At 43.5% G+C, this 25423-nt stretch overlaps 1 protein-coding gene across 1 annotated transcript; it reads left to right on the top strand.

Annotated features, from left to right (window-relative positions):
* Positions 1–1750: 1750 nt before the first annotated feature.
* etv1 (ETS variant transcription factor 1) lies at positions 1751–25189 on the top strand. The gene is made up of 13 exons (XM_061081035.1): positions 1751–2048; positions 2343–2435; positions 2981–3071; positions 3390–3437; positions 7616–7669; positions 13078–13207; positions 14373–14561; positions 15770–16017; positions 18828–18899; positions 18987–19055; positions 19950–20119; positions 22025–22126; positions 23563–25189. Exons 2-13 carry the CDS (start codon positions 2391–2393, stop codon positions 23782–23784), a joined length of 1440 nt encoding a protein of 479 aa, XP_060937018.1. The 5' UTR covers positions 1751–2048; positions 2343–2390; the 3' UTR covers positions 23785–25189.
* The last annotated feature ends 234 nt before the right edge of the window (positions 25190–25423 follow it).

The raw sequence follows: 25423 nt of genomic DNA, 5'->3' as shown, positions 1-25423 counted from the left end.
CCGTTTGTCCCATCTACTAACATGGAGGAGGTGGGGTGTATGACCTATACTGCAGCTGGCCACCAGGGTGCGATCAAGATGTTTTGGCCTCACTTTTGATGGGGCAGTAGTGTCGTCCATATTTACACAAGTGTGTGTGTGTGTGTAGAGAACATTAATGTGGTTAGAACATTTACTGCTGGACCTCATTAAACTGGAGAATCTTCAGATCATTTTTCGGTAAAACCAGAGAATCTCCGTCTCCTGGAACCCGGAGGAGACACTTCCTGTGTGTCTCTGTGTCCGATGGGTGGACGCCTGCACTTGACCTGCGTTTCTCCGTCCTTGAGGGGGTGGGGGGTGGGGGGGGTGGATTCAGCAGGAGTGACACGGTACTTCACTTCACATCCACTTCACCGGCCTGGTAATGGACCCCTGCCTGGATCCAAGATGGCATCAGTGTGACCACCACTGACTTCCGATCCGTCCGTCTCTCAGTCACATGTTTAATGCTCTGCTACAAGTTTCTCTCTCTGGGGTTCGGGCTCGAGCTTCTGTCTGCGAAGAGGAAACTTTGATTGTTGTAATGTTGAGATACGATTTGAACTTGGCCACTAAAATCCAGCTTCGTCCAGAGAGGAGAGGAAACGTTTAATTCCACCAAGGAGCTTCTCATATGAATTTATTTATTTATTTGTGATTTAGAAGCATTTAACAAAAACTACCAAATTGAATATCACAAAACGTGGAAGATGCAGTTATGAAGTCACTCTTAATCAATTTAGAGAATTACTTGCTATAAATCTAATCTCTAGATGTGTTGTAGTGAAACTAAAACTTTGCTATAATTCTTTTTAAATGATAAAAATGCTTAAAATTTACAAGACAGATCAGGAGCAGATACTAATTTGGCTTTTAATTATTAATATAGAATGTAATTACGCCTCTGAGACTTGACTGTTTGTGTGTTATCGGGCTCTTTATGTTTGTGTGCTTCAACATGTCGAGAGAAACCAAATCCCTGCAAACAAACCGTGTTGTGTTTGTGTGTTTATTTGTTTGGAGCCTTTGACTCACACCTTGACTCGTCTTTTTCAATGTTTACACGATAACGAAGAGTAAATTTGTGACGGATCATTTTAAAACGTGCGTATTAATCACAAAAGCAGCTGTATCGGCTAAAAAGTGTTTCTCAAAAAGTTCACATTAACAGATTATATTAAAGAGCTGATTGTAAAAACATGTTCATTGGTTTAAGTGATGACAAAAAAAAGCAAATCTGAATTTGGATTCGACTTCTCTAACATTCAGGTTAATTTTCAAAGTCAACCAAATCCGTAGATTCATTTTTTCAGATGTGTTTTTGTTAGTTTTCATGTGTTCATTATGTCAAACCCTCCACCTCCACCTCCACCCTGACCCTCCACCCTCTCACCCCTGGGTTCAGACCCTGTCTTCAGGCCCTTTTCGGACTCTCTCCTCGGGTTTGACCTCAGTTGACCTGAGCTTCACTTCCAGGTCGGTGTGTTTGCGCAGGACTCACTGGAGAGGACTGAGCTTCCAAAACACCGTCACCATGGACACACGCACTCCCCTCCTGGTGGAGTGCGTGTGTGTGCATTTGTGTGTGTGTACATAAAGGCATGTGTGTGTGTGTGTGAGAGGGGGGGTGTAGGCTCAGTGCACTTTGCATATGAGTGTGAGTCCAACTTCTAAAAAGAAACTGAGGCTCGGTGCAAAATTCAAAACCATTTTTTAAAAAGAACCACATTACGCGCATGCACGCTGCCTCGGACCTTCTCCCGCAGCTCCTCGCTCTCCTCCCGCATCCGTGCACGATCTGCTGCCAGAGAAGTGATCCAGTGAGAGACCCTGAGGACCAATAGGAAGCGGAGAGCGGCTCGTTTCCTGAGGGGAGGCCCCCGGGGAGAAGGAGCCAAGCCGCCCGGAGGAGAGCCTCAGTGATCCCGGGGGAGAAGCGCAGGCAGCACCGGGGACCGAGGAGATCCTGCAGCCGCCTCACGGAGCCTGTTCCTGGGGGGGAGAGAGAGGTGCAAGGGGGTCGCCCGGTAAGAGCTCCAGGTTTTCATTCCTTCCTTCCATCAACTCTGTTCCTTTTTTGCGCAAAAGAAATAACACGCACACATTTCCGTGCGCTTTTTGGTGGTTTTGGCACGACGCGGTCCAGCTTTACGCACGGATATTACAAACGGTTCCACGAAACTTTTGCGAAATGTGCAAGAACTGAATGTCTGTGATTCTGCTGTCGAGGTTTCCTGATCTGTGTTTGAACGATTTCCTCTCATCCACCCCCTCTCTCTCTTTCTCTCTCTCTCTTTCTCCCTCTCTCTCTCTCCTTCCAGAGTGAGACGCAGCGGACTCATCCTCTCTTGGATCCACGGTGGAGCAACATGGATGGATTCCATGACCAGCGAGTTCCTCACTGTAACTCCACTGTGAGTCTAAAGAAAGTTCCAACCCAGACCATCTCCATCGCCTCCAACTCCTCATCTAACACAAGATCCTCTCTCTCTCTTCTCATCTAAACTCTATTTTCCTCCTGTTACTCTTCATCTCTCCTCTTCCTCGTTCCTCCTCAGGGAACGTTTCAGTTTCATCCATCAGAGATAAGCAGCTGAACAAGGTCCCCACTACTTTACACAGTAGTACTGCTTGTGCACCATGTTACCACTTGTTAATTAGGCAATGTCTGATGAGTGCAGCACAGGTCCCTGTGCATGTGCCAGACTTTAGAAGTGTGTGTGTGTGTGTGTGTGTGTGTGTTTGTGTGTGTGTGTGAGTGTGAGTGTGTATCAATGAGTGGCTCACTGAGGCTCCTCCAGTCGTTCTCTCATTTAAACGCTGAACGTGCAGCCAAGAAAACACACTCTCTGCTCCAGTGAGGAACAGAAAACAATTGATTCGTGTGTCTCTCTCTCTCTCTCTCTCTCTCTCTCTCTCTCTCTCTCTTTCTCTCTCTTTCTCTCTTTCTTCTTTCCAGCGGCTGCAGGAGAAGACGAGGAGCAGCGAGAGGCCGGCGAGTGACAGAAAGAGAAAATTCATTAAGACCGACCTGGCTCAGGACACTGAAGGTAGGCGCAGGGCAGAGAGGGAGAAGCTAATTTCACGGCTCCTAAACATTTAGCAAAATTCAATTGGCTTGTGTCCACCTGCACTGCTAACTACACAATCTACACAATTACCACACGGCGGCCTGTGATGATGCTCTCCAGCTCTGTCAGAGGTCAGAGACACAAATTGACTTGTTATTAGCTGCACACTTGCCCACAATGCTCCAGTGGCACTGATGGCACATCAGCTGTGGACTCAGTGGTTTCTGATGCTCCTCCTGGGCTTTGACTCCTTCTCCTTCTCCTGACTCGCCCTCTCTCTCCTCTCTCCTCCTGCAGAGCTCTTCCAGGACCTCAGTCAGCTGCAGGAGACCTGGCTGGCAGAAGGTGAGTGTGTTTCAAACCTCCCAAGTAAAAAAGAGAACGAGAGGGGAGATGGGTAGGAAAAACTGAGAGGTTGTGAGGGGTGAAAAAAAAAAAAAAACAGAAAGGAAAGAAAGAAGCTGCCTGGAGTTACATGCCTGGCGTCGCAGTCCAATTAAAAGCCTGTGTGGAAGAGGCACCTTGTGTGTCATGCATACATTAGAGGCTGTGAGCGAGCGGTCTGGAGGGAGACAGAGGAGGTTCTACCCAGAGAGTGTCATCACAGATTAACCGGGAGAAGGCTCTCCGACGCTCACTGTCTCCTCTGCTGTTGGCAGGAGCTCACGCGCCGCACGCCAGCAGCCGCCACCTCCACCTCCACCAGAGCTCTGCTGTACTCCAGCCTCTCTCTCTCTCTCTCTATCCCTCCCTCCCTCTCTCCTGCTCTCTCTCTCCCTCTGCTTCCTCTCAGCACACCTCTCTATCTTCTCCAGCTGTACCATCACCTTGTCTTCTTCAATTTCATTTTCTTGGCGTCCCCCTCAAAAAAAAAAAAGAGAAAAGAGAGAATGGATTTATCTCTTTTTTCCAAATCACCAGCCCTGGTTTCTTAGAGAGAGATTTTTTTTTTTTTTTAAATAGTCGTCCTTTTTCTTAAATTATTTTTTATTCATAAATCTTTTTCCTCTCATGGCAAGACTTGCTCCTTGTGGTCCGAGTGAGACGTGATGCTTCAGGATTTAAGCACGAGTGTCCTGTTCCCGCCGTGTCTGCAGCACCGAAGTTTTGGTTCGTGGTGAATATTGCTCGTCTGTTGTTGTTTCGTGTGAATGTTTTACTGTAAACTTGACTTTAGTGTTTGAATCTGACTCAGAATCTTACGTGAAAGCTGGAAGTTTGAGTTTAGTATTTTAGAGTTTGGAAGATTTGCAGTGAAATTCAGTGAAGAATTGTGACGTTATTGTGAAAAGAAAGAAGTGTAAAGCTCATGATGAGTTGTAGAAGATGATTTGAATTTAAATCTGACGTCAAACAAAGTATTTGTATTTTCTCTGCAAATTTGCCAAATCATTTGAGTAAAATTACGTTTCTAAGACACATTAGTATAATAGAAATGCTGCTTGTGTTATAAGATAAGATAAAAGAAGATAACATTCAAGTAAAAAGTATAGAATTTAAAAATGTTCTTAATTTGAAAGCGTTAAATTGCTGTTTAGTCCCTTTCCTGAAAGTTAAATACAGAAACTACGAGAGCAATCTGAATAAGATACAAATATCAACGTTTTTAAAATATGTTTTTGCTAAATATATGTTTTATTTATTGCAGTAAATTACAATTTTTTCAGATATTTGGGAAATTTTATTTTCATGTTTTAATTAAAGCATCAAGTGTAAAAGAGAGAATTTACATTTAACATATCAGAGCTCAGGTTGAAAAGCTGCAATTCTTCTTTCTTCTCTCCTGTCATAAATATAATTGAATCAAGTGCAGTACTTTAGAGTAAAAAGATTTGACTTGTATCACAGTCGAGTGAAATCGCAGCTCTCACTCTTCACACAGGTGGAAACGACTCTCCATCATTTACGGGCTCCATCCATTCTTTAACACGTTTGAAAATCCTGCGAATGAAAACCAAAGCTTTTAAAAAAAAAATGAAAAGTACCCGATTTGGAAACTGATATTGAAGCAGCGGCGCCGACGACTCGGAGCAGCAGTCAGACCGTGAGGTGGCCGGGCGCCCACCGCAGGGCGTGTAAAAAAGAATAAGACAGGATTTTAATATTTCAGTATCCAAAGTGAGGGGAGAGACGGCTGGGTGGGGTGGGTGGGGGGGGGGGGATAAGAGGTATTACTGTTAAGGATTACAGTTCTGCCTGTCGTGGATCAATGTGATGATGAACGCTCGCAGATTGTGGATTTAATGAATGACTTCCTGTCCATTAAGATGAAAAGGAATACCTTCCCATTTGTAAGATTTATTAGTTCAGGTAATTGGAACAAGAGGAGGAATTATGAGAGACGGAGTGAATTACCGACTCCAAAGAGGTTTGAGCAGCTCGCCAGCTGACAGGCGTCTGCTCGGCCCCCCCCGCACCACAGAGACCCGCCTCCTCCACTCAGGCTCCTGCTCTAATCTAAGTGTCTGTTTCATTCCCCGGGAAAAACGTTTTAATCTCCCAAATTCTCACTTTAAAAAAAATGCTTCTGTTTTAGTTTAATGTGAAATCAGGTTAAAACTCAGGTTTTTTTAGGAAAACGCCTCCGACCGGCTCGGGCCTCGTGTTCACAGCCTTTACAACTCTCCTCTCTCTTTTCATCCTCACTCTTCTTTTCTCTCCTCCTCTCTGGAGTTGTTTTGTTTTGTGAATGGCGGCAGACTTCCAGCTCGGCCGGTTTCTCCCCAGGAGTTTGTTGCAGGGATCAGCTCCGTCTCATTCACAGAGCCGAGGCCGCTGACGCATCCGAAACTCTTCCTCAGTGTGGACACAGATTTGGCTGCTGAGGGTTTTCACCACTAATGGGGGGGTGGGAGACGTGATTAGACTCAGAGGGACGAGGGGTTTTTAGAGGGTTTGAGGATGTAAGACTGTCCTTTATATCTTTTTCACTTTTTCTCATGTCGTTACCCTTTCAAAAAAAAAGCCTGCATCACTTTGGGGGTAGAGCAGCAAACGAGTCTCAGATCCTTCAACTGTAAATCAACCAGGGTAAAAATCCAAATTGCATGTAAAAGAATTGCCCACAATAGTGTTTTGAAAAGGTTTAATTAGAGCAGATTCTAGAGAGACTTCCTCGCTGCTCTCTTCACCCGCCGGAGAACATGGAGCAATTGTCTCCTCTTGATCTGTTGATTGTTTACTCTCCTCAATTCACACCTTCTGCCGAGATAAAAAAAAAAAACCCAATCCCCGATCACATCACCAGCGGCAGAGATGGAAAATCTGTGATTTCTCTTTTTTCTCTCTGAAGATCTCCAGACATGTGGAGACATGTTGCTGCTCCTGTGATAATGAGGATCCACCTCATTGTGCGTATAAATAGACGTGCTAATGACACATTTAAATCTCCTTTTGCCTTTCGCCGGCAAAGTGTCAAACTTGAGGGACACGAAGGGAAATGTCGCCGAGTGTAAATACGTGCCACATGAACGCGGACGTGCTCTAATTGGAGCCGGAGCCGGGGCGGGCTTCATTATTTTAGCATTAGGCCGAGTGCAGGGGCGTTAGCAGCGCAGGTGAAGCGTTGGGAGGTTTGGAACAGACCTGACTCGGTAGGTACAGGTGGATTCAACAGTAGGGAGGAAGCCAATTAGACACTGGTAACAATGGGTGCTTGGCTGCTGGCGAGGAGCGAGAGCCGGGCTGCGGCGCTCGCGCTCGACAAGGCGACCGCAGGAAGTGGAATTAGGAGGAAGTCAGAGACCTGAAGCAAAAAAACATCATGTCCCTCGCTGCCCGGCGTTCCTAATTCCTCGTTAATTAGTTAATCATTGAAAACATATTGCTCAAAGCATTTCAAGGTTATTTGATGTGTGTGGCAATGTTTGCTCATGAGCCAGTTTTTATTCTCAAAGGTCAAATTGTATCAAAATAAGTGTTAAAATCTTCTTTACTTTGTAAATTATTTTAAGTATAAAATGACAAGTTTAAAAAAAAAGAGGTTTATACTTATACAAGACAAAAAAAAGGCAAATAAATGGATAAAACAATATTTAGATTTAATTTAAATTAGTTACATTTTAGATCAACATAGAAAAGAGGTTATTTGTGAGATATGTTTGAAAAGCTCCAGAATTACAACTAAATGGATCCTGTTGTGAGATTTTTAATTTGTATTAAATAATCCTTATATTTTTTCACATTGTTTTTAAATAAGACTTAATAGTAGAGATTTTAATACAGAAAATTTAGACTGTTTTAAGGATTTAACATTTTCTTGCACATTGAAATAAAAATAAAAGCGCGAGCACCAGAGAGAAAACACACGGCTCCTCGCCCTGGTTTCCTCTGAACTCTATCTCCTCCGCTGCCGCGGCAGCAGGCCGTGCTGGGATAGGCCGAGCTCGGTCCCAGGAGCCTGTTTGTCAGAGGAGGCTGTTGGACCGGGGGGGGGGGGGGGGGGGGGGCTGTGATCAATGCTGCGTTGTCCATCAACATCACAAACAATCACGCTCTTTCTTCTTCTCTGCTCCTGTTTGCAGCTCAAGTTCCCGACAATGACGAGCAGTTCGTTCCAGACTTCCAGACTGAAAACTGTGAGTAAGAGACCACGTTGTTTTCCTCTCTGTTGTGTGTGTGTGTGTGTGTTTATGTGTGTGTGTGTTTATGTGTGTGTATGTGGATTTTTTTTTTCTTTCACTTATCTTGCCTGGTGTGTTTGTGTTGTGTTGTGGGGGGGGGGGGGGAGTGCACGTGGCGCTGTGTGTTTTTCCGTGCCCTCACCTTTGCTTACACAAGTGCTCTCTGGAGAGCTGCAGCAGTCGTGCAGGTTTTGCCGACAGGTGCATGGTCGGGGGGGTTATCTCTCTCTCGTTCTGTTTGTCTCTCCCTCCCTTCTGTCGCCCGTGCACCTCTTCACACCACCGAGAGATTATCGCACTGTGACTTATTTGCATAGAGAAAACATCAAAATATTGTGGTTGATGTTTTTATCAGGGGGGTTGAAGTGATATTTTTAACTCCAGGTTGGAGAAGCTGCTGTCAATCCACGGCAGTTTGGAATTTTTTTTTTTTAAATAAAATCTTAAAAAAAAACAACTCCTGCACGACCTCTCCTCAAAGTGCTGTTTGTGCAAAACCCTCCAGTGTGGTTAGATTTTCTAAATCCGGCAGCGTAATATTAGCTATTACCACATTTATCCTTTTCAGCGGCAGGTTTGTTGGCCCGACCTTCACTGGAGAGTTTACACCAGCAAAAGAAGCTATTTCTCATATTTTTTTCCAACCAAAAGAATAAATTCACTCCTCGAGCTTTGATTAAATTTGCTGTTGCGGTGATGAGGCAGTTAGCCGCACTTCACCTGCTCGTGCACGCCGGCTGCACACGCTGACTTGGTGACTTGGCACCGGCCTCTCCTGGAGGAGGAGCTGCTGCCAAGACGGGGACAGAAATGGATTGAGTGGAGCTCAGTGGGACCCGGAGCAAGCACATGTCTTTCTGATGAGCCAAAACGCCCATGAAACTGTGAGAAAAGACACAGAATCTGTGAGTCCACATCCTGGCGTCTTCCCTCTGCCCCCCCGCCCCCCCCGCCCGGCCTTTAACCTGGAAACGAGAGTTGAGGAAGGATTTCTTCTCTGGAACAAAACGACAAGGTCACCTTAGTGGCAGCGTGGACTGTAAACTTCCAAAGGTCACAGACGGTAATTGGGTGAGCGGGGTTGGATCTGGCACCGAAGTGGATCACACACCCTTTAAACCCGGTGTGAGCCAGATTACAGATCCGGAATCAGGTCGTCCAAATTAAACCAGATCCTATTTGCACCAGCTCATTTGTTTCCATTCATTTGTCTTTGTTTCGCTTTGTTCAGCCCACGATCCACCAGTGATCCCGGCAGCTGCATCACAGATCAGATGGTGAATTAGCCGATATCCTAAAAAATTCGAAGATGGTGTTTGTACAGGAGAGAGAACCAGAGGTCACAGAGACTTTCCCGGTTGTCCTTCAGAGGTAGAGCCAGGGTGGGTGGCCGCGGTGGCAGGAGACCGCTGACCATCTGAATTGTCCTGTTGGCAAACCTGCAGCCGACTGGAGGGGCACGGACAGATGGCGGGGGGGTGAGGGCACCGTGGTTGGGCGCTCGAGCAGGCGTCCCAGCCGGCAGCGCTCCCATATGGGTTCCACCGAGCCCAGAGATGGAGGGGTGGACGGTGGACGGCGAGATGGAGAGACGGACAGAGAGACGGACAGAGAAGGATAGAGACAGGAGTTGTGTAGAGAAGACAGTAAGAGGAGAAGGAGAGAGAGGCGCCGACAACTAGCGATTGTCGAGCTGGAAATATCCGACATTTTCCCTGATGTCAGCGAATTTAAGATTAACAACGATGAACCGATTCAACAAAAACAATAACAAACACTAAAATTAGTCACTCTGACAAGTTCCTTAAATAACGCTGCCGCAAATACTCACTACTACACTTGTGTGTATTTTTGAAGAGACTGAAATAGTGCACGTTAACTGGTGTTTGTTTAAAAACAGACAACTGCAGCGTTGTAGTTTTATTTTGAGTCGATCCCAAATACACAGGTAAAAATATTCTCCCACAAATGTGTCATTTACTGCTCAGGCTGTTTGGTCAACTGCACAGCAGACTTATAAAAACTAAAATTAATGTTTATACTTCTGACGTTAAAGATTCTCTCTACGTCTTTGAGTTAATACACTGTTGGATTGTTGTTGGATTGTGTTGTTGGATTGTACTGACATTAGAAATGATGGAAAATATCTTTTACTGTAGCATAGTTAGCATTGGGCTAAACGTAGCCTAATTTATCCTTTAGCATCGTTAGCGGAGCTATCCAGTTAGCTGTCTGTGCTAGCAAGTTGGAAGTGCTTGAAAATGTCCATGATAGTTGAAGAGTTAGCATTAGCTCAAAAGTAGCGCAGTTTTTTCATTTTTCATTTTTTCATTGTTGGTTTAGCTACCTATTGTGCTAGTTAAAAATACTGGACAATTTCTTTAATATTAGAACAGTAAACATCAGCTTGAAGCTAATACGCATTTATAAAAGACGCATTCAGTTGTATTTTTAGGAAAAGATTATATTATTAAACTATTAAAATATATGTGTTTTAAACTCACATACCAAGAAAACAAGATTAGCGTTAAAATGTTAGCTCCAATTTTCTGCTTTAACTTGAATTTTAAATCGGTAGTTGCAAATTTGCTTAAATGAAATGAGCAGCTAACGTAGAACCACAGTATTTCACAGCATTTTGTGTCAGTTGAGAAAGTGGAAACCTGATAGAAGAGAGAAACTGACAAATGAAAGGAATCTTGATTGTTAACCGTAGATTCGTCTTTTCCCCGTCGGTGTTACTTCACATTTTCACGTGAGTTCACGCCTCCCGAGCGGCGGCGTCTTCCCTCCGAGCCGCAGCGTGTGTTCGTGGCCTCGGAGCAAAAGTGTCCTCGGGCTGAAGGAGGATTTTTCTTTGTCTCCAACTCCAACACAGATGCTTACCATTAGCATAACTTAGCGGGGGAACGCAGGAGTAGAGGAGGTGTAAAATGAGGCCACACGTTAGCGGCAGATCGGAGCCTCCATCATTTAGCAGCGGTGGCGAGCACCTACAGTAGGTGAAAATGGAACGGAGGGTTTTTTTCCGCTTGTTGCCAAAAGACCTGAACTTTCTCCTGAACGAGCCGGAGGAGGATCTGCCAAACGTCGGCTCGGGCTTCTGCCAAAACACACAATTTGAGGCTGAGTTTACACGACGTCCGGCGCCAACAGTTCTCTGATGAGGTAAAAAAAATGTCAGATAAGGAATGAAATAATAATCTAGAGCACAAATGATTTCCTTACACGTATAACAGAGATAGGGAGAAAAATAAAAGGAGGGGTGAATGAACACGTTGTTTATTCCATTTGCCGCAAAGATTTCCGTTGAGTCTGAACAAACAAAGACCGGGAGAAAATTACAGATTATTTGAGTTAATGGCACAGGGGAGGAAAAGAAAATAACACATTTTGCATTCAGAACAGAGCCAGTAATTGTTCTAACTGCTTCTTTTTTTAAACACCCCCCCATCGGAGTTAATCAATATGTAGATAATGAGAGCAATCAAGCCGTGATGGGCCTGACATTCTGGACTAAAAAGGAAGTCTCTGTTTTAGTCGGAGGCGATGCCCTGGCTATTGATTTGTGTTCCTCGGCACCCCACCGACCAAATCTATTGTGACATTTCCATTTCTAATTTAAGGCCCCGAGCCGCAGCGCATGTGAAGCTGTTGTTAATCGCTGCTGTGACGCTCGGAGAAATGAAAAAAGCCGAGGATCTGTAGATTCAAGGTCCGGACGCGGCGTCGAGCTGTGGAGCCGGCGTCCGGCGAGTCGGATCAACTCAGAGGAAACAGATCCCCGTGTGTTTATAGTCGCGGGTTAATTAAAGTGACAGTTATTGTGACGTGAACAAGGGGGAAAACACACGAGTATTGTTTTGACTCCGCGAGACTTTTCCGTGTCGGCGTGGTGGAAAGGTCGCCCCTCAGGAAGTGTCTCTTTGACCTCCGATCGATGACCCGGAAAGGTCGCGCCCCCAGCGAGGGCCTGCGAAACAACCCCGGAGCTTTTGTCCTGCCCCGGCCCCTGGGGGGGTGGGGGGCTCGGCTGGGCGTCGGGGGGGTGGTGTTGGCAGATCGACCCCTTGCTTGTACGACAGCTGTCAGTCAGCCGGGAGAGAGAGAACTCCCCAAAACATCCTCTCTCTCTCTCTCTCTCTCTCTCTCTCTCTCTCTCTCTCTCTCTCTCTCTCTCTCTCTCTCTCTCTCTCTCTCTCTCTCTCTCTCTCTACCCCCCCGACCACAGATCTGGTGTTTGGGTCCATCCGATGTCTGAATGTTTTCTGAACCAGCAGTTGATGGATCGTGGATTGTTGCTTGTGTGCGGTGAGACGGCGATCGGCACGGCAACCCCCACCCCCCCCACCCCCCCACCCCGAGCCCGACTTCATTCTTTTTTTTTTTTTTTTCCGTCAGAAGCGAAGCCAATTGGATTAGCGTTGATCATGACTCGGGGATGATGGGATGTTAATCAGGACTGATCAGGCACTTAACAGCCGCTCAGATGCATCGGGGCTGGTCGGGGGGGCCATAGGTAGAGAGCACAGCCCCCCCGCCCCCCACACTCCAGATCAATGGGCCCGGTTGTTGTCGTCTGGACGGTATATTGACAGCCGGCTGAAAGCAGATAAAGCTTTTATAGGAGCTCGCCACACACTCAGGTTTATGTTTTGTCATATTTCACTGAGCGAGTCGCCGTCAGGAGAGAGGACGAACAAATGAGATTTGAAGTGAGCTGTTTGTGTAACTGATGATCGGAGACGTCAAAATCCCTCTCGGAGGACGGATGCTCGGAAAGAGACTTTTAACTTAAACATGTTCATCCTGATCAATGATGGACTCACTTGTGTCTGAGCTGTAATCTGGTTGTTTATAAATCCAGGGACACAGGAGAAGAGCAAACATCATTCAATGTAGCTGCGTGTAAAATCTGCTGTAGTTTTTTTTTTTTTTAACAGAATTGATTCATGTCATCACTTTTTTTCCTAAGGCAGCAACAACAATTTGCACATTTTATTTTATCACAGGTGAAAATGCTGCTCTATAAATAAAATATCCAAGAAAGCTAAAGAAAAAGCATCTTTATCTATTATTTTCTGAAGACGTTCATGCTTGAAAACCTCAGCCATGAAATATAAACTGCAGAAATGTGTCTAAACAGGGACAGACATTTATATAAATTGCTGCTAACAGTGAATTAATCTGGATTTAACCTGTTTTTCTGCATAAATTCTATTTCAATTCCTTATTTCAATTCCTCCTCTTGAAAAGGCAGAACCCTGACATTTGCACCTGTTCTCAAAAGCCACATTTACACCATATCTATTTGATTTCCTGTCATGCGGTGTCTGGAACAGTCTTTTCTTCTCCTGTTGCAGTGGCGTTCCACGGACTGCAGCTGAAGATCAAGAGAGAGCTGCACAGCCCGTGTTCAGAGCTGAGCTCCAACTGTTCCCAAGAGCGGCTCTTCAAGCTCCAGTATGGAGAGAAGTGCCCGTACAACGTCAGGTGAGCGTCTCTCAGAAACACCTTCGAGTGACACCTCCGTCACAAAGACAAGATCTTCGGTTCAACGTTCATTCATTCATTTAAACAGATGTAGAAACAGTTGAGAAGTCATCTCCTCATCTGGAGAACATATCCACATTTTTATACTTTTCTACTTTTTCTGCATCTTCAATGATGAACCTGTTTTCTTTTCATTTTCACTCTTAAATCATTTTTGTCAAATTGTTTTTGAATTTACATTTTTTTATCCATTCGTTTACAAACCTGATGAACATTTAAAATTAGATGTACATGACCGTGTCTCATTCTGAAACCCGACGCACATTGTGATAAGTACAGTCGTGCTGGGCGAGTTCTCTTGCGTTGCTTGGTTACACTCTGATTTGATTTGTAACACATCGCATTCATTCCACCTGCGTGTTAGTGTAATGGCCTCGTGTGCAGGAGGTCGTTGTGTGTTTTATTTTTGGTGCTGAATCACACGTGAGGTTTCATTTGCTCACCTGCTGATCCGAGGCTCAGAGACACAGACACACACACAGAGACATTCGGCTTCAGGTCGAAATCTCCGAACTGTAAAGATTGTTGTTGTGTTAATTAAAATGCATCTGAGCTTATATTTGATTTTGGAAGTTTTGGTATTGAAAGATGAACTATTCCCTTAAATGTAACCTTGTAAATCAGTTTTAATTTGCCAGGTTTGAAAGCATTTATCGTCTCCTTCCACTCTAACTATTAAATAAAGGCCACAGGACAAAATATACTTAAATAAATAAGTGCATTTCTATATATATATATATATATATATATATATATATATATATATATATATATATATATATTCCCTCAAATGTAATTTTGTAAATCAGTTTTCATTTGCCTGGTTTGAAAGCATCTATTGTCTCTTTCCACTATAACTATCAAATAAAGGCCCCTTGACTAAATATACTTAAATAAAAAACAACAAAGTACATTTTTATTAATTTATATCTATATATAGTTTGTCTTATGTCCTGTAACAAAGACAAACTCACCTAAAACAGAATTTTAAGATATGATCCATGTTTTCTTACACAGTGAAATCTTTAAATCAAAGCTGAAGGGAATCAAACCCCGAACCCTGTCTGTCCTGGAAGCTTCACTGACTCTTGTCTCTCTACCCCAGTGCCTATGAGCAGAAGCAGCCTGCAGGAATGAAGCCCTCCAGCCCCGTGACGCCCCCCTGTAGCACCCCCGTGTCCCCCCTCCACCATGCCTCACCCACGGCCCCCCCGACGCCCAAACCAGACCGGACCTACGCCCACATCCCGTCGTCCCAGCCGCTCGCTGACAACACCTACTCCATGGACCACAGGTGGGTCCGAGGTCCGGAGCTGCTGGGTCCTCTCCGACCGCAGCAGATACACATGGAGTCATCTAATGTGTCTGAGTGTGATCCATTAAAATATAGAAATGTTTTATAAACCCAAACTTCACTGAGAATTACTCAGAAAAACTAAAGCTATGATTGAAACCAGTCAGCGTCAAAATGTATTTATGTTATGATAGTTATTATTTTAAGATTGAGAATCATTCTTGAGCTGTGAGAACTTTGCATGTTATAAAATTATCGCGATTCACGATACGATAAGTGTCAGTAAGTGTGAAGTACACACTCAAATATAGTAAATAAGTCAAAAATACAATATGAACATAAGACGCTATAAAAATTGTCATATATACAATGTAAACAAAATATTTACAGTGTACAGAGTGGGACCCGTTAAAATAAAGCTATGATTATAACCAGTCAGCGTCAAAATGTATTTAAGTTATGATAGTTACATTTGTTTCTTTATTTTAACATCGAGGTTCATTCTTGATCTGTGAGAACTTTGCATGTCACAAAATTATCGCAGCTCAAAGACAAGATTCACGGTACGATAAGTGTCAATAAGTGTTAAATACAGACTCAAATATAGTAAATAAGTCAAAAATACACACATAAACAGTCATATATACAATGTAAACAAAATATTTCCATTGTACAGTAAATTAAAAATATATGATATTGAAATTTCATAGATGGAAATTATAAGTTTTGGTTTTAGTCAGTTAAGAAGCTTTTGGAGCTTTCAACCAGTTTTATTGATTAATAGATTATTATTAAAATGTCATTTCCAGCTTTATTTGTGTTTTTTATTTGTTTTACGTGATAGCTCAGTGTTTTTCTTGAAACTTTGATTGAATAAAACAAGACGTTTGAAGATGTCATGATGGGATTAAAGCAACTGACATTTTCCGATGTTTCATAGACTAAAGGTTTATCAAGTAAATCAGTTCATGTCAAATTAAATTTACAATTTGCAAACAACTTGGCTTTCAGTCGCCTCTCGTTGACTTCTTTAATAACAAGTGAGTAAAAGTTGTTTTGCTGCGTCTTTAAGAAAACTTGTGATCAAAGATTTAAATTCTCTCTTCAACTGCCTGTTTAAAAACTTCCTTCTCAACACCCAGATCCAAACCAAACATCACTAAGTCTCCGTCTCTCTCTCCCCTCTGGTTCTCGTTCGTCCTCCTCAGGTTCCGGCGGCAGCTCTCGGAGCCGTGCCACTCCTTCCCCTCCCCCCCCACCATGGCCCGGGACAGCCGGCCCATCTACCACCGGCAGCTGTCGGAGCCCAACATCCCCTTCCCGCCCCAGGGCTTCAAGCAGGAGTACCCCGACCCGCTCTTCGAACACCCGGCCATGGGGGGGGCGCCGCTGCCCCACGCGTACCCCCCCGCCATGATGATCAAGCAGGAGCCCCGGGACTTCACCTACGACTCAGGTGAGAGGATTGTGTTGTGTGTGTGTGTCTGTGTGTGTGTGTGTGTGTGTGTGTGTGTGTGTGTGTGTGTGTGTGTGTGTGTGTGTGTGTGTGTGTGTGTGTGTGTGTGTGTGTGTGTGTGTGTGAAGTGAAATCAGCTTTCTTCTTCTTCCTCTGCCGGAGCGTTATCATCTCAGGAATGGGAGAAGACAAGGGAGGAGGGGGTCGGCGTTTATTGAGTTTGCCCATTATTAGGGCAGAGGATCTGGTTTTTGCAGGGTGTCTGCACCGGTCGCCATTTCCTGTGGCGCTCTAATAGAAAAAGAGGAGGGGGTGGGGTGGAGGGGGTGGGGGGGATGTGCCTGTTTACAGTCCAACATCCTCCCTCCCACACGTGTTCGCTCCCTTTAGTCAGAGTCCAGGGACCTAATCCTCTTCCTCTGAGGAGCCCGAGGCTGAACCAGGACATGAATGAACACACGCCGGACGGCTGGGTTTCATTCACCAGGCGCTCGGAGACGACCCCGGGGGGGGGGGTGGGGGGGGGGGTGTGACCAGTCAGGGAGAAAAGTAACCTCTCTTCCCGTGCTGATGAGCTCTGAGGCCGAGCTGAGGCTCCGCTCTCTCTCTCTCTGTCACGACGTGAAGACGCCTGGAAACTGGAGGTTTCATCACTTTCCAGAGCCAGTGGTTCACTTTGCCAGTCGTGTGTTTGCCGAGTTTCACAAAGACGTTCGGCTTCTAAATGATAATTAACACAACTTGGTGATTTCTGAAAAAAGCTTCGGTAAATGTAATCACTTCCTCCTTTCGACAAACAGGTTTGAACCCAGATATGTGACAGATTGAGTCGAGATCAGGAACAAACTGCAGCTGAATTACTTTATTATTTTATCTAAAAAGCAGAGACAATCTTTAGCTTGATAAAATGCTCCAGACATTTAAGAAGCAGTGAATAGTTGGTGTGTTTGCTTGATACATGACTTAAACAATTAATAAGGGATCAAAGTTGTTATTGAATATCTTCCTAACAAGGGGATCAGATTCATTTCAACACTCTTTTGTGTCTGATAATAAGAGAAACAAAGGTACTAACCTGAATTATTAGTTTATTGACACTGAAAAATTTGTGTTTCTTTGGGTTCTTCAAAAATAATCTGAATTTTACACCTGAACAAATCTTGAATACCTTAGAATATTGCGTTAAACACTTAGTTAAACAGATGTTTTGGCAGAATATTTAGTTTGTAATCTCTTCACGTGTTGTAGTTCAATTGCATAGATATTAACACACTGTAATAAAACTACAAATTAGACCAAAGTGGAACTGAAAACTAACATGGAAGATTTTAATTTTAAATCAAAATGGTCTTAAAAAGTCTTAACTTGCTTTTATAATTTTTATAAACAATAAAATGAGTGTAGATAAAGAGAGGAGACTGAATCTGTGGATCCAGGAGCAGCCTCCCAGTGGATTTATGATCCGTCACACTGGAGCATGTTGGGAAGGATGGGAGGGGAGCTGGTAATTTCATTAGCAGCAATTTCCTCTACAAGCCCATTACTTTGATGAAGTTCAGAGAAATGTTTATGGGCCTAAATGAAGGGCCTCGGTCTGTTTATTGAACATTCACTTTGTAACCTGTTCGGCCTTTTCTTTTTTTTTTGTTGATGACAGTGATGACTGTACGTGGGAGGATCTGACAAATACAGTAAATGGACAATTCAATCTGGACGCTGTCGTTAAACCAACCAGTGATACAAGCATCAACGCTATAGAGTTGCTTCTTTAGAGGATTATTAAGAATTCTGTTATTAGACATTAAAAGTGAAGTGATTTGATTTTAAAATGTTTAATTACATCTGTGAAATATGATGTTTTCAGGTTTAAAATTCAAATATCCAGTGTTTAAATAAAAAATAAACAACAGACGCTATAGAGTTGTTTCTTTAGAGGATTAATAAGAATTGTTTGATTAGACATGGAAAGTGAAGTGATTTGATTTTAAAATGTTTATTTATATCAGTGAATTATTATGTTTTCTGGTATAAAAAGCAAATATCCAGTTTTTAAATAAACAATTAACAATAGAAATGTCTCTAAACTTGGAGATTGAGCAATAAAGAGTGAATGAACCATGAATATTCGAAATGCAGCAACAATAATTTGATGAACTAAAGGAAAAAACATCTTTCTTTTATTTATGAAGATGTTCAGACCCTCGGCTGACCATCAGGACTGTGTGGGTGTGTTCTAATCGGATTTGATTGGCGGTCGCCTGGCAACGCAAACAAATAACCTTCTGCTGTTATTATATATTGCATTTTAAAAAGTCCCGCCCCGTCTCAACCCAGTGAACTGACCCGATCATCCTGGAGCAGCTTGATTGAGGAAACACATTTTCGTGGGCCTTGAAATGAAATACGATGCTTTCATCGGCACAATATCCACCGAGAAAGAAACCAACACCTGGAGGTCGCTGTGGTTTTTATCTTTGGAAAAAAGTAAAAGCACATTATTGAGCCGTCGCGATATGAAAATGATCTTCTATCTTTTGTCAGGTTGTGTTTTCACGCGAGCGCCGGTGTTTTGTTCGGTAGTAAATCTTCCTGCGAGTGGAGACGCTCCGAGGATCTATTAACGGTTTGATATAGTGAGTTCTCCGATGGCCGGGAGCCATTGGCGTGCCGGCGCTGGAGGGCGTCTTCTTTTAATCAGAGCCAGTGGTGCATTGAGCGACCAGGCTTCCACTGCTCTCTGATAACTGAGGTAGTGTTCTTAACGCCGCCTCCGGGCCCTTTAACACCCACTCTCCCGTTCTGGTTTCCAGCTGAAGTGCCGAGCTGCCATTCTGTCTACTTACGGCAAGACGGCTATCTGGCTCACACCACCAGGACTGAAGGTACGGACCCTGACACCAGTGAACATTGTGATGCTGCTGTTTACGTGTGGATTGTAAATCTCACTTTACCTTCATCTTGTCTTCCAGGGTGTATGTTTGAAAAGGTGGCGAGACATTTCTACGACGACACCTGCGTCGTGCCAGAAAAAGCCGAAGGTGAGTTTTATTACCAGCGTCAAATACTTGTAAACACTGCAATGAGAAGTACTCAGAACTAGGGTTGCAAAATTCCGGGAATATTCAAAGTTAGAAACTTTAAATGGGATTAACAGGAATTAACGGGAATAAACTGGAAATGTTGTGGGTAATTTATACTAACTGTATTTACCTTGTCATATACAGACATAAATATAAACATTTTGTTGTGTCATAGGCTGATTTGAGCCCTGAGGAAACTTTGGGCACTTGACTATATGCTTCTGCATCGTTGTGTCATTCTTAACATAGGTCTTTGCACAGTATTTGCAAATGTACACAGCCTTTCCTTCTACATTGGATGGGGTGAAATGTCTCCACACATGAGAGAGTGCACGTGGCATTGTTCTGTAGAATAAGATGAGAAAAAAGTTTGTAAAAAAACACTAATGCAATGCCAGAGATATAAATAGTTAGCCAAACAATTGGAAAAGTCTGTAAACATATTTTACAATTGATGGATAAATGAATGGAAATAGTCTAGATGAACAGATGAACAATCCTCAATCAGCATGCTAATATATTTTCCCAGTAATATCATGGAAACTTACCTGACTAGTCCTGCACTCTACAGCAGACCTCAATAGCCCTGCTGTAGAGTGAAGGATGCTGGGAGTTATCTGTGCATGTGATGGAAGAATGCACAGTGGAGGGTTGAAACTCAACGTTCCATACATCTTTAAAATAGAGTTTTGAATGAAGTTTTTATTGCTCAGCGTTTAATTTGCATAGTTTTTTTTTTTTCAAAATTCCCGAGCTTAACTTCCCGTGGAAAGTTTCTGGAAATTTACCGGAAACGTTCCGCCCCTTTGCAACCCTACTCAGAACACTAATGATCTGCTCTGTGTCCTGAAGGTGACATCAAGCAGGAGAGCGGTCTGTACCGCGAGGGCCCGTCCTACCAGCGCCGCGGCTCGCTGCAGCTCTGGCAGTTCCTGGTCGCTCTGCTGGACGACCCGGGCAACTCGCACTTCATCGCCTGGACCGGCCGCGGCATGGAGTTCAAGCTCATCGAGCCCGAGGAGGTGACGCTCGTTCCCAAATCCTGGTTTTCACACAGTTCTTGCATTTGCTTGTTCAAGATTCAAGATTTTTTATTGTTATATGCAAAGAGAAAAACATGAAACAGTCACTGGCAATGAAATGCTTGGGTCACACACTCTCTTTAAGCAATGCTCAGTAATTTCAACCCCAAAAAATAAAATAAAAATAGAAATAGTATAAAATAGAATAAAAAAGAATAAAATAGGATAACAATGAAATAGAATATCAACAAATTTAAAATAGATAATAAAATATATACATCTAAATATTTATCTTTACAGATGAATGTTCAATTTGTGCAGTAGTGCAAATATTCAAATATGCTTATTATGGTGCTGGTGCAAATATGCATATATTCCAGGGTGCTGGTTTGGTGGAGTTATTGCAGTTCAGAGAAGTTTAAAAGTTTAAAAAGTCTTAAAGTCTCAGTGTCGAGAGACAAATTATTGTTGCTGCATTTTAAAATTTTGATGGTTCATTCGCTCAATCTCTCAGTTCAGACACATTTCTATTGTTTATTGTTTATTTAAAAACTGGAGAGAAGATCCTCAAATAATTTAAAAGGCGAATGTCAGAGCTTTGCTGCAGCAGCTGGAATGTGAGAGTTCAAATCCTCGTGAACGTGAAAATCTTCAGGGTTTGAGCTGCTGATCTGATTGTAAAATTATAAATAATGTTGGAAAGATGATGGATCCAGATTTTCCCACAGTTTTGTTTTACTCAGAGTTGAGAGAATGAGACAAACACAAAGCAACTGTGAGAGCTTTGCTGCAAGCAGCTGGAAAGTGAGAGTTCAAATCCTCGTGAACGTGAAAATCTTCATGGTTTTGAGTTGTTGATCTGATTGTAAAATGATGATTGATGGAAATAATCTTCCATTTCCATATCTGGTTTTGGGGCCTGAAGTTTGGATTCACTTTACTTTGCACTAAAAAGCTCGAAACCAACATAAAGTCTAATAAATTACCATGTGAAGAGGATTGAATCACGTGCTCTGCTCTCTGTGGTCGAACCCGGATTCACCATAACAGTTTATTTTGAATTCATCTTTTATCTTTATTGATCAAACCGACCACATACACCCGACCTCCCCCCCCCCCCATGCTGAATATCTCACAGGACATATTCCTAAAAATAATATCCCATGTCGACGGTTGGGCCTTTAGAAACGGAAACAGAGGCCGGGTCTGTGTGCCCCCCCCCCATCGCACACAGTGGGGCTCAGTCACTGGTGCTCGCTCCTCGGAGGAGGAGGATGTAGGGTCACAGGCGGGGGGGTGGGACTGTAGAGTAGAGAAGATGGAGGGTGGGGGGGGGGCTGCAGTGTGGAGGAGATGGAGGAGTAACCTTGCAGCCCAACGGTGTCTGGAGGCGGGAGGCCAGCTGCGGCGAACAGGGGGGTCCATTCATGCCATCAGGTGACCAAACCCCGCCCCCACGCCCCCCCCCCCTGGGTGTTGGGAACGCCACGGACAAACGACGGCGAGCGGCTTCTGCCTTTTCACCAGGTGGAGCTCATCAAAAACATCAGAACAAGAGATTCAGGGGAAAGAGAACGGGAGAAGAGAGGAGAAGCTGAAGCTGAAGCAGCGAGTTGGGTTTGGACTGGGGGGCCGGGTGGTGGTGGTGGTGGTGGTGGAGGAGGTGGTGGGTGGTGGTGGGGGGGGGTCTGGTATAGACAGGTGCTGTAACATCTGCTGCCTCCTCCGCTGGGTGCGTGACGAGCTCCTAATGAACACGTGGCTGCTCGGCCGGACGCTCGTGATCGACTGATCAGGAGAACGTGGAGAAATAAGTTTGTTTGGAAGTCGACTCGAGCGTCTGTTATTTGTGTTAACTGACATTGTGTTTGTGTGTTTGTGTGTGTTTGTGTGTTTGTTCCGAAGGTGGCTCGTCGGTGGGGGATTCAGAAGAATCGACCGGCGATGAATTACGACAAACTCAGCCGATCGTTGCGCTACTACTACGAGAAGGGGATCATGCAAAAGGTAACACAACAGAGGATTTACAACAATACACACACTGGTGATCTATGATTGGATTCATAAGATTAATAAAATATCACAAAAAACATATACAATAAAACTTTAACATGATTCAAGGATGAAAAATCAGCAGGAAGAAGATCAATCTTTTGTTAACCTGCCTCCTTTCATATAAATAACATGAGTACAGATGTCTGTCCCCCTTTCTTTAACTTCCTCTCTTTTTCATATAACATCAAATCAACCTCCATTTCCTGATTGACAGCAGCTGTGTTAAGCTCCTCCTCCTCCTGTGTAGCTTATAGAAGGAGGTGGAGCTTATTAAAGATGGCGGACCTGCTGAACAACAAAGGACTCAAACCATCACGTGAAGTTAGATAAAAGTTTTGACAGTTTAGATGTAAGGTAGAGCGGGTCGTCCACTCACCAGAAAGTCGGTAGTTTGATCCCTGACTCCTCCAGTCTGGATCCCAAAGAGTCCAAGAATCTGAACCCTGAATAGATTGAGCTCATTGTGTTAGAATAAGTGCAGCAGATAGTCCGTTGGAGATTTGGTTCAAGTAACTTAACATTAGGAGATATTGTTGCTCCTCCGCTGAGCATCAAACCAACTGAATGAAGTTTCATCGTGTGTCATCACCTTCCACACGTTGTTTTCCTCCAGATGTGAAGCTGCTGCAGCTCCTCCAGGTCTCTTGTGTTCAATCAGTCAAACTTAATTTGTGCACAACCTTTCAAACAAGTTAGTACGAAGATACAAAAGAGCTGCAGCGTTTAGCAGGTTTAATAAAACAGACAAACTTCTGAGAGAAATCTGCATCTTTAGACAATGGACAATCTGGTAAATGTTTTATGAAAACTTGAAACATGTTGCACATCTCTTCTTCTTCTCTGTTTACAAAATGAAAAGCTGGTTCGCCTTCATTTTTAATTGATGTAAGGTGTTTTTTATAGATTGACACTTAAATGATTTGGATATTATATATAAGAGGTGGAAGATTTTTGATGATACATGTTTGTTTCCATGAATTAAACAATGATATTAGACGTTTTTCACCCACTGACGGATAAAGATGAAAGATTTTCAGGAGAATATTCAAAACAAATACGAGCGTAATGGTTTTATATTTATAGTATTTTTTTATGTACTTTTTTGTCTTCGTTTTTTGAATTTAACTTCTTTAAACATGATGATAGTTTTATGCACTTGATATTTGGTAAAAATGGATGTTACACAATTTTTAACCCATTTATGTTTAAGAGGAAAAAGTTTTCCTGAGAATATTCTCAAAAATTCGCCTGCAGGTTTCACAATTATCGCATTTTTTATGTATTTTCTCAATAGAATTTGATGAAAAGATGATATTTTGTTAGAGTTGGTATCTAAATCCCCAATTCATCATCTCAACTATCTCTCCGCCTCCTCCTCCCTTGTCCAGGTGGCCGGCGAGAGATACGTCTACAAGTTCGTGTGCGACCCCGAGGCGTTGTTCTCGATGGCGTTCCCCGACAACCAGCGCCCGGTGCTGAAGACCGACCTGGAGCGTCAGATCAACGAGGAGGACACCGTGCCGCTGTCGCACTTCGACGAGAACATGGCCTACGTGCAGGAGGCGCCCTACTGCCAACCGCACCCCTACAGCGAGGGCTACGTTTATTAACGGCAACCCCCCCCTCCTCCTCCTCCTCCTCCTCTTCCTCCTCCTCTTCCTCACACACACACCTCCATTCTCCATCTCTTCTTCCATCCTCCGTCACTCCAGAGACTGTCGTGTCCTCTAATTCACAGTCGCTCCAGGAATAAGACTGAACACACACATGCAGCGGAGCTCTCTCTCTCTTTCTCTTTCTCTCTTTCTCCCTCTCTCTTTCTTTTTCTCTCTCTCTCTCTCTATCACATGAACTCACCCGTCCTCTGGTTCTTTTTGCTCTTGTCTTTCTGACGTCCACAGCAGGATGGAGAGTGCACTTTACGGACAGGAGGAGCGACGCGGCGTTAGCCTGCTAGCTACGAGCTACGTGGTGGTTTATGTTTGTACATTAACGTGAGAATCGTTCTGTTTGTTTCTTCTGTTTTTTTATTGTTATGATATTTTACTTTGTTGGAGCATGTGGCACACGAGCAGGAAGCGGGAGGACGAGCGCTTTCCTTCGAACTTTTCTCCGTGACACAATCACAGACTTGACAGAGAAATGAAAGAGACGTTCAGCTACCGTCAGTGGGAACTGCGACGCCGCCATTTTGAACAGCGACCTCTGGCCTCCTTCGTCCAATCAGACTGTAGATCTCACGCAGGACGAGACGGCGTCGGGAACCGTTCTGAGCTGCGTGGATGAAACTTTTCTCCATCGCAGCCGGTGTTTAGGATAATCAATAAAGCCGCAGGCCGCTGTAAGATAACTCATTAACTGTAAACTGCAGTTTCCTTTGTTTCTCAGAGAGCCACTCATTTGTCATTCAGCTGTTTTTTTTTTTTTTAAATGAATAACTGGAGGAAGCGTATGTACAGTACAGAGCAACACACTCATCAGGATTGAGAAGATTGAGCAGCCGATAAAAGGCTGAAAAATCAAACACAAAATCCAACATGTCCCTGGTTTCTTTTTTCCTTTTGGTTCCAGGTGAACATGAGGTGAAGACTTTGCTTTAAAATGTTGCATCGCCATCGATACGGTTGTTTTCTTTAGGGGTTTAAAAAAAAAAAAAACAATGTATAAGAAATATCTAGAGTTTTATAATGTGATGACAAACATTCATGTTATAACAAAAATAGTGTTCCATTGTATAATCAGGTAAATCCACATTTTGTTGCTGCTTCAAATTGTTTGTGTATTTTCTAGTCTCAAGCTATTAAAAAAAAAAGAAAAGAAAAAGAAGTGCGGCAGATATCGGCTTGCTATTCTTTCAATTCTGATTTTGAATTTTTGTTTTTTTTATTTTTTTTATTTGAACATTTAAAATAAAAAATGTCTGGTCTGTATGAGTTTTGTTCTCGAGGGCCACGTGTCTGGGGCGGGATTGGCAATAGCAGAAATTCTGTAATAAAATATCCCTGAAAAACAAAAGATTGTTTACGATGTTTCACGTAACGAGTCAGAGCATCAAGGTTTTTTATTGTCGTGCTTTATAAATCGCTTCCATACGACAGAAAAATGGAATTAAGCTGATTTCCACATTCAAACGCAGCATTTATCACTTGTCTCTCCACTGATAAGACGAGTTCTGGGTCATAAATGTAGAATATGAACGTGAACTCCGAAGTGAACATGTGTGTGTGTGTGTGTGTGTGTGTGTGTGTG

This window comes from Limanda limanda, chromosome 11 (genome assembly GCF_963576545.1).
Source record: "Limanda limanda chromosome 11, fLimLim1.1, whole genome shotgun sequence".
Classification (NCBI taxonomy): Eukaryota; Metazoa; Chordata; class Actinopteri; order Pleuronectiformes; family Pleuronectidae; genus Limanda; species Limanda limanda.
This window is presented reverse-complemented; position numbering and strand designations above follow the sequence as displayed.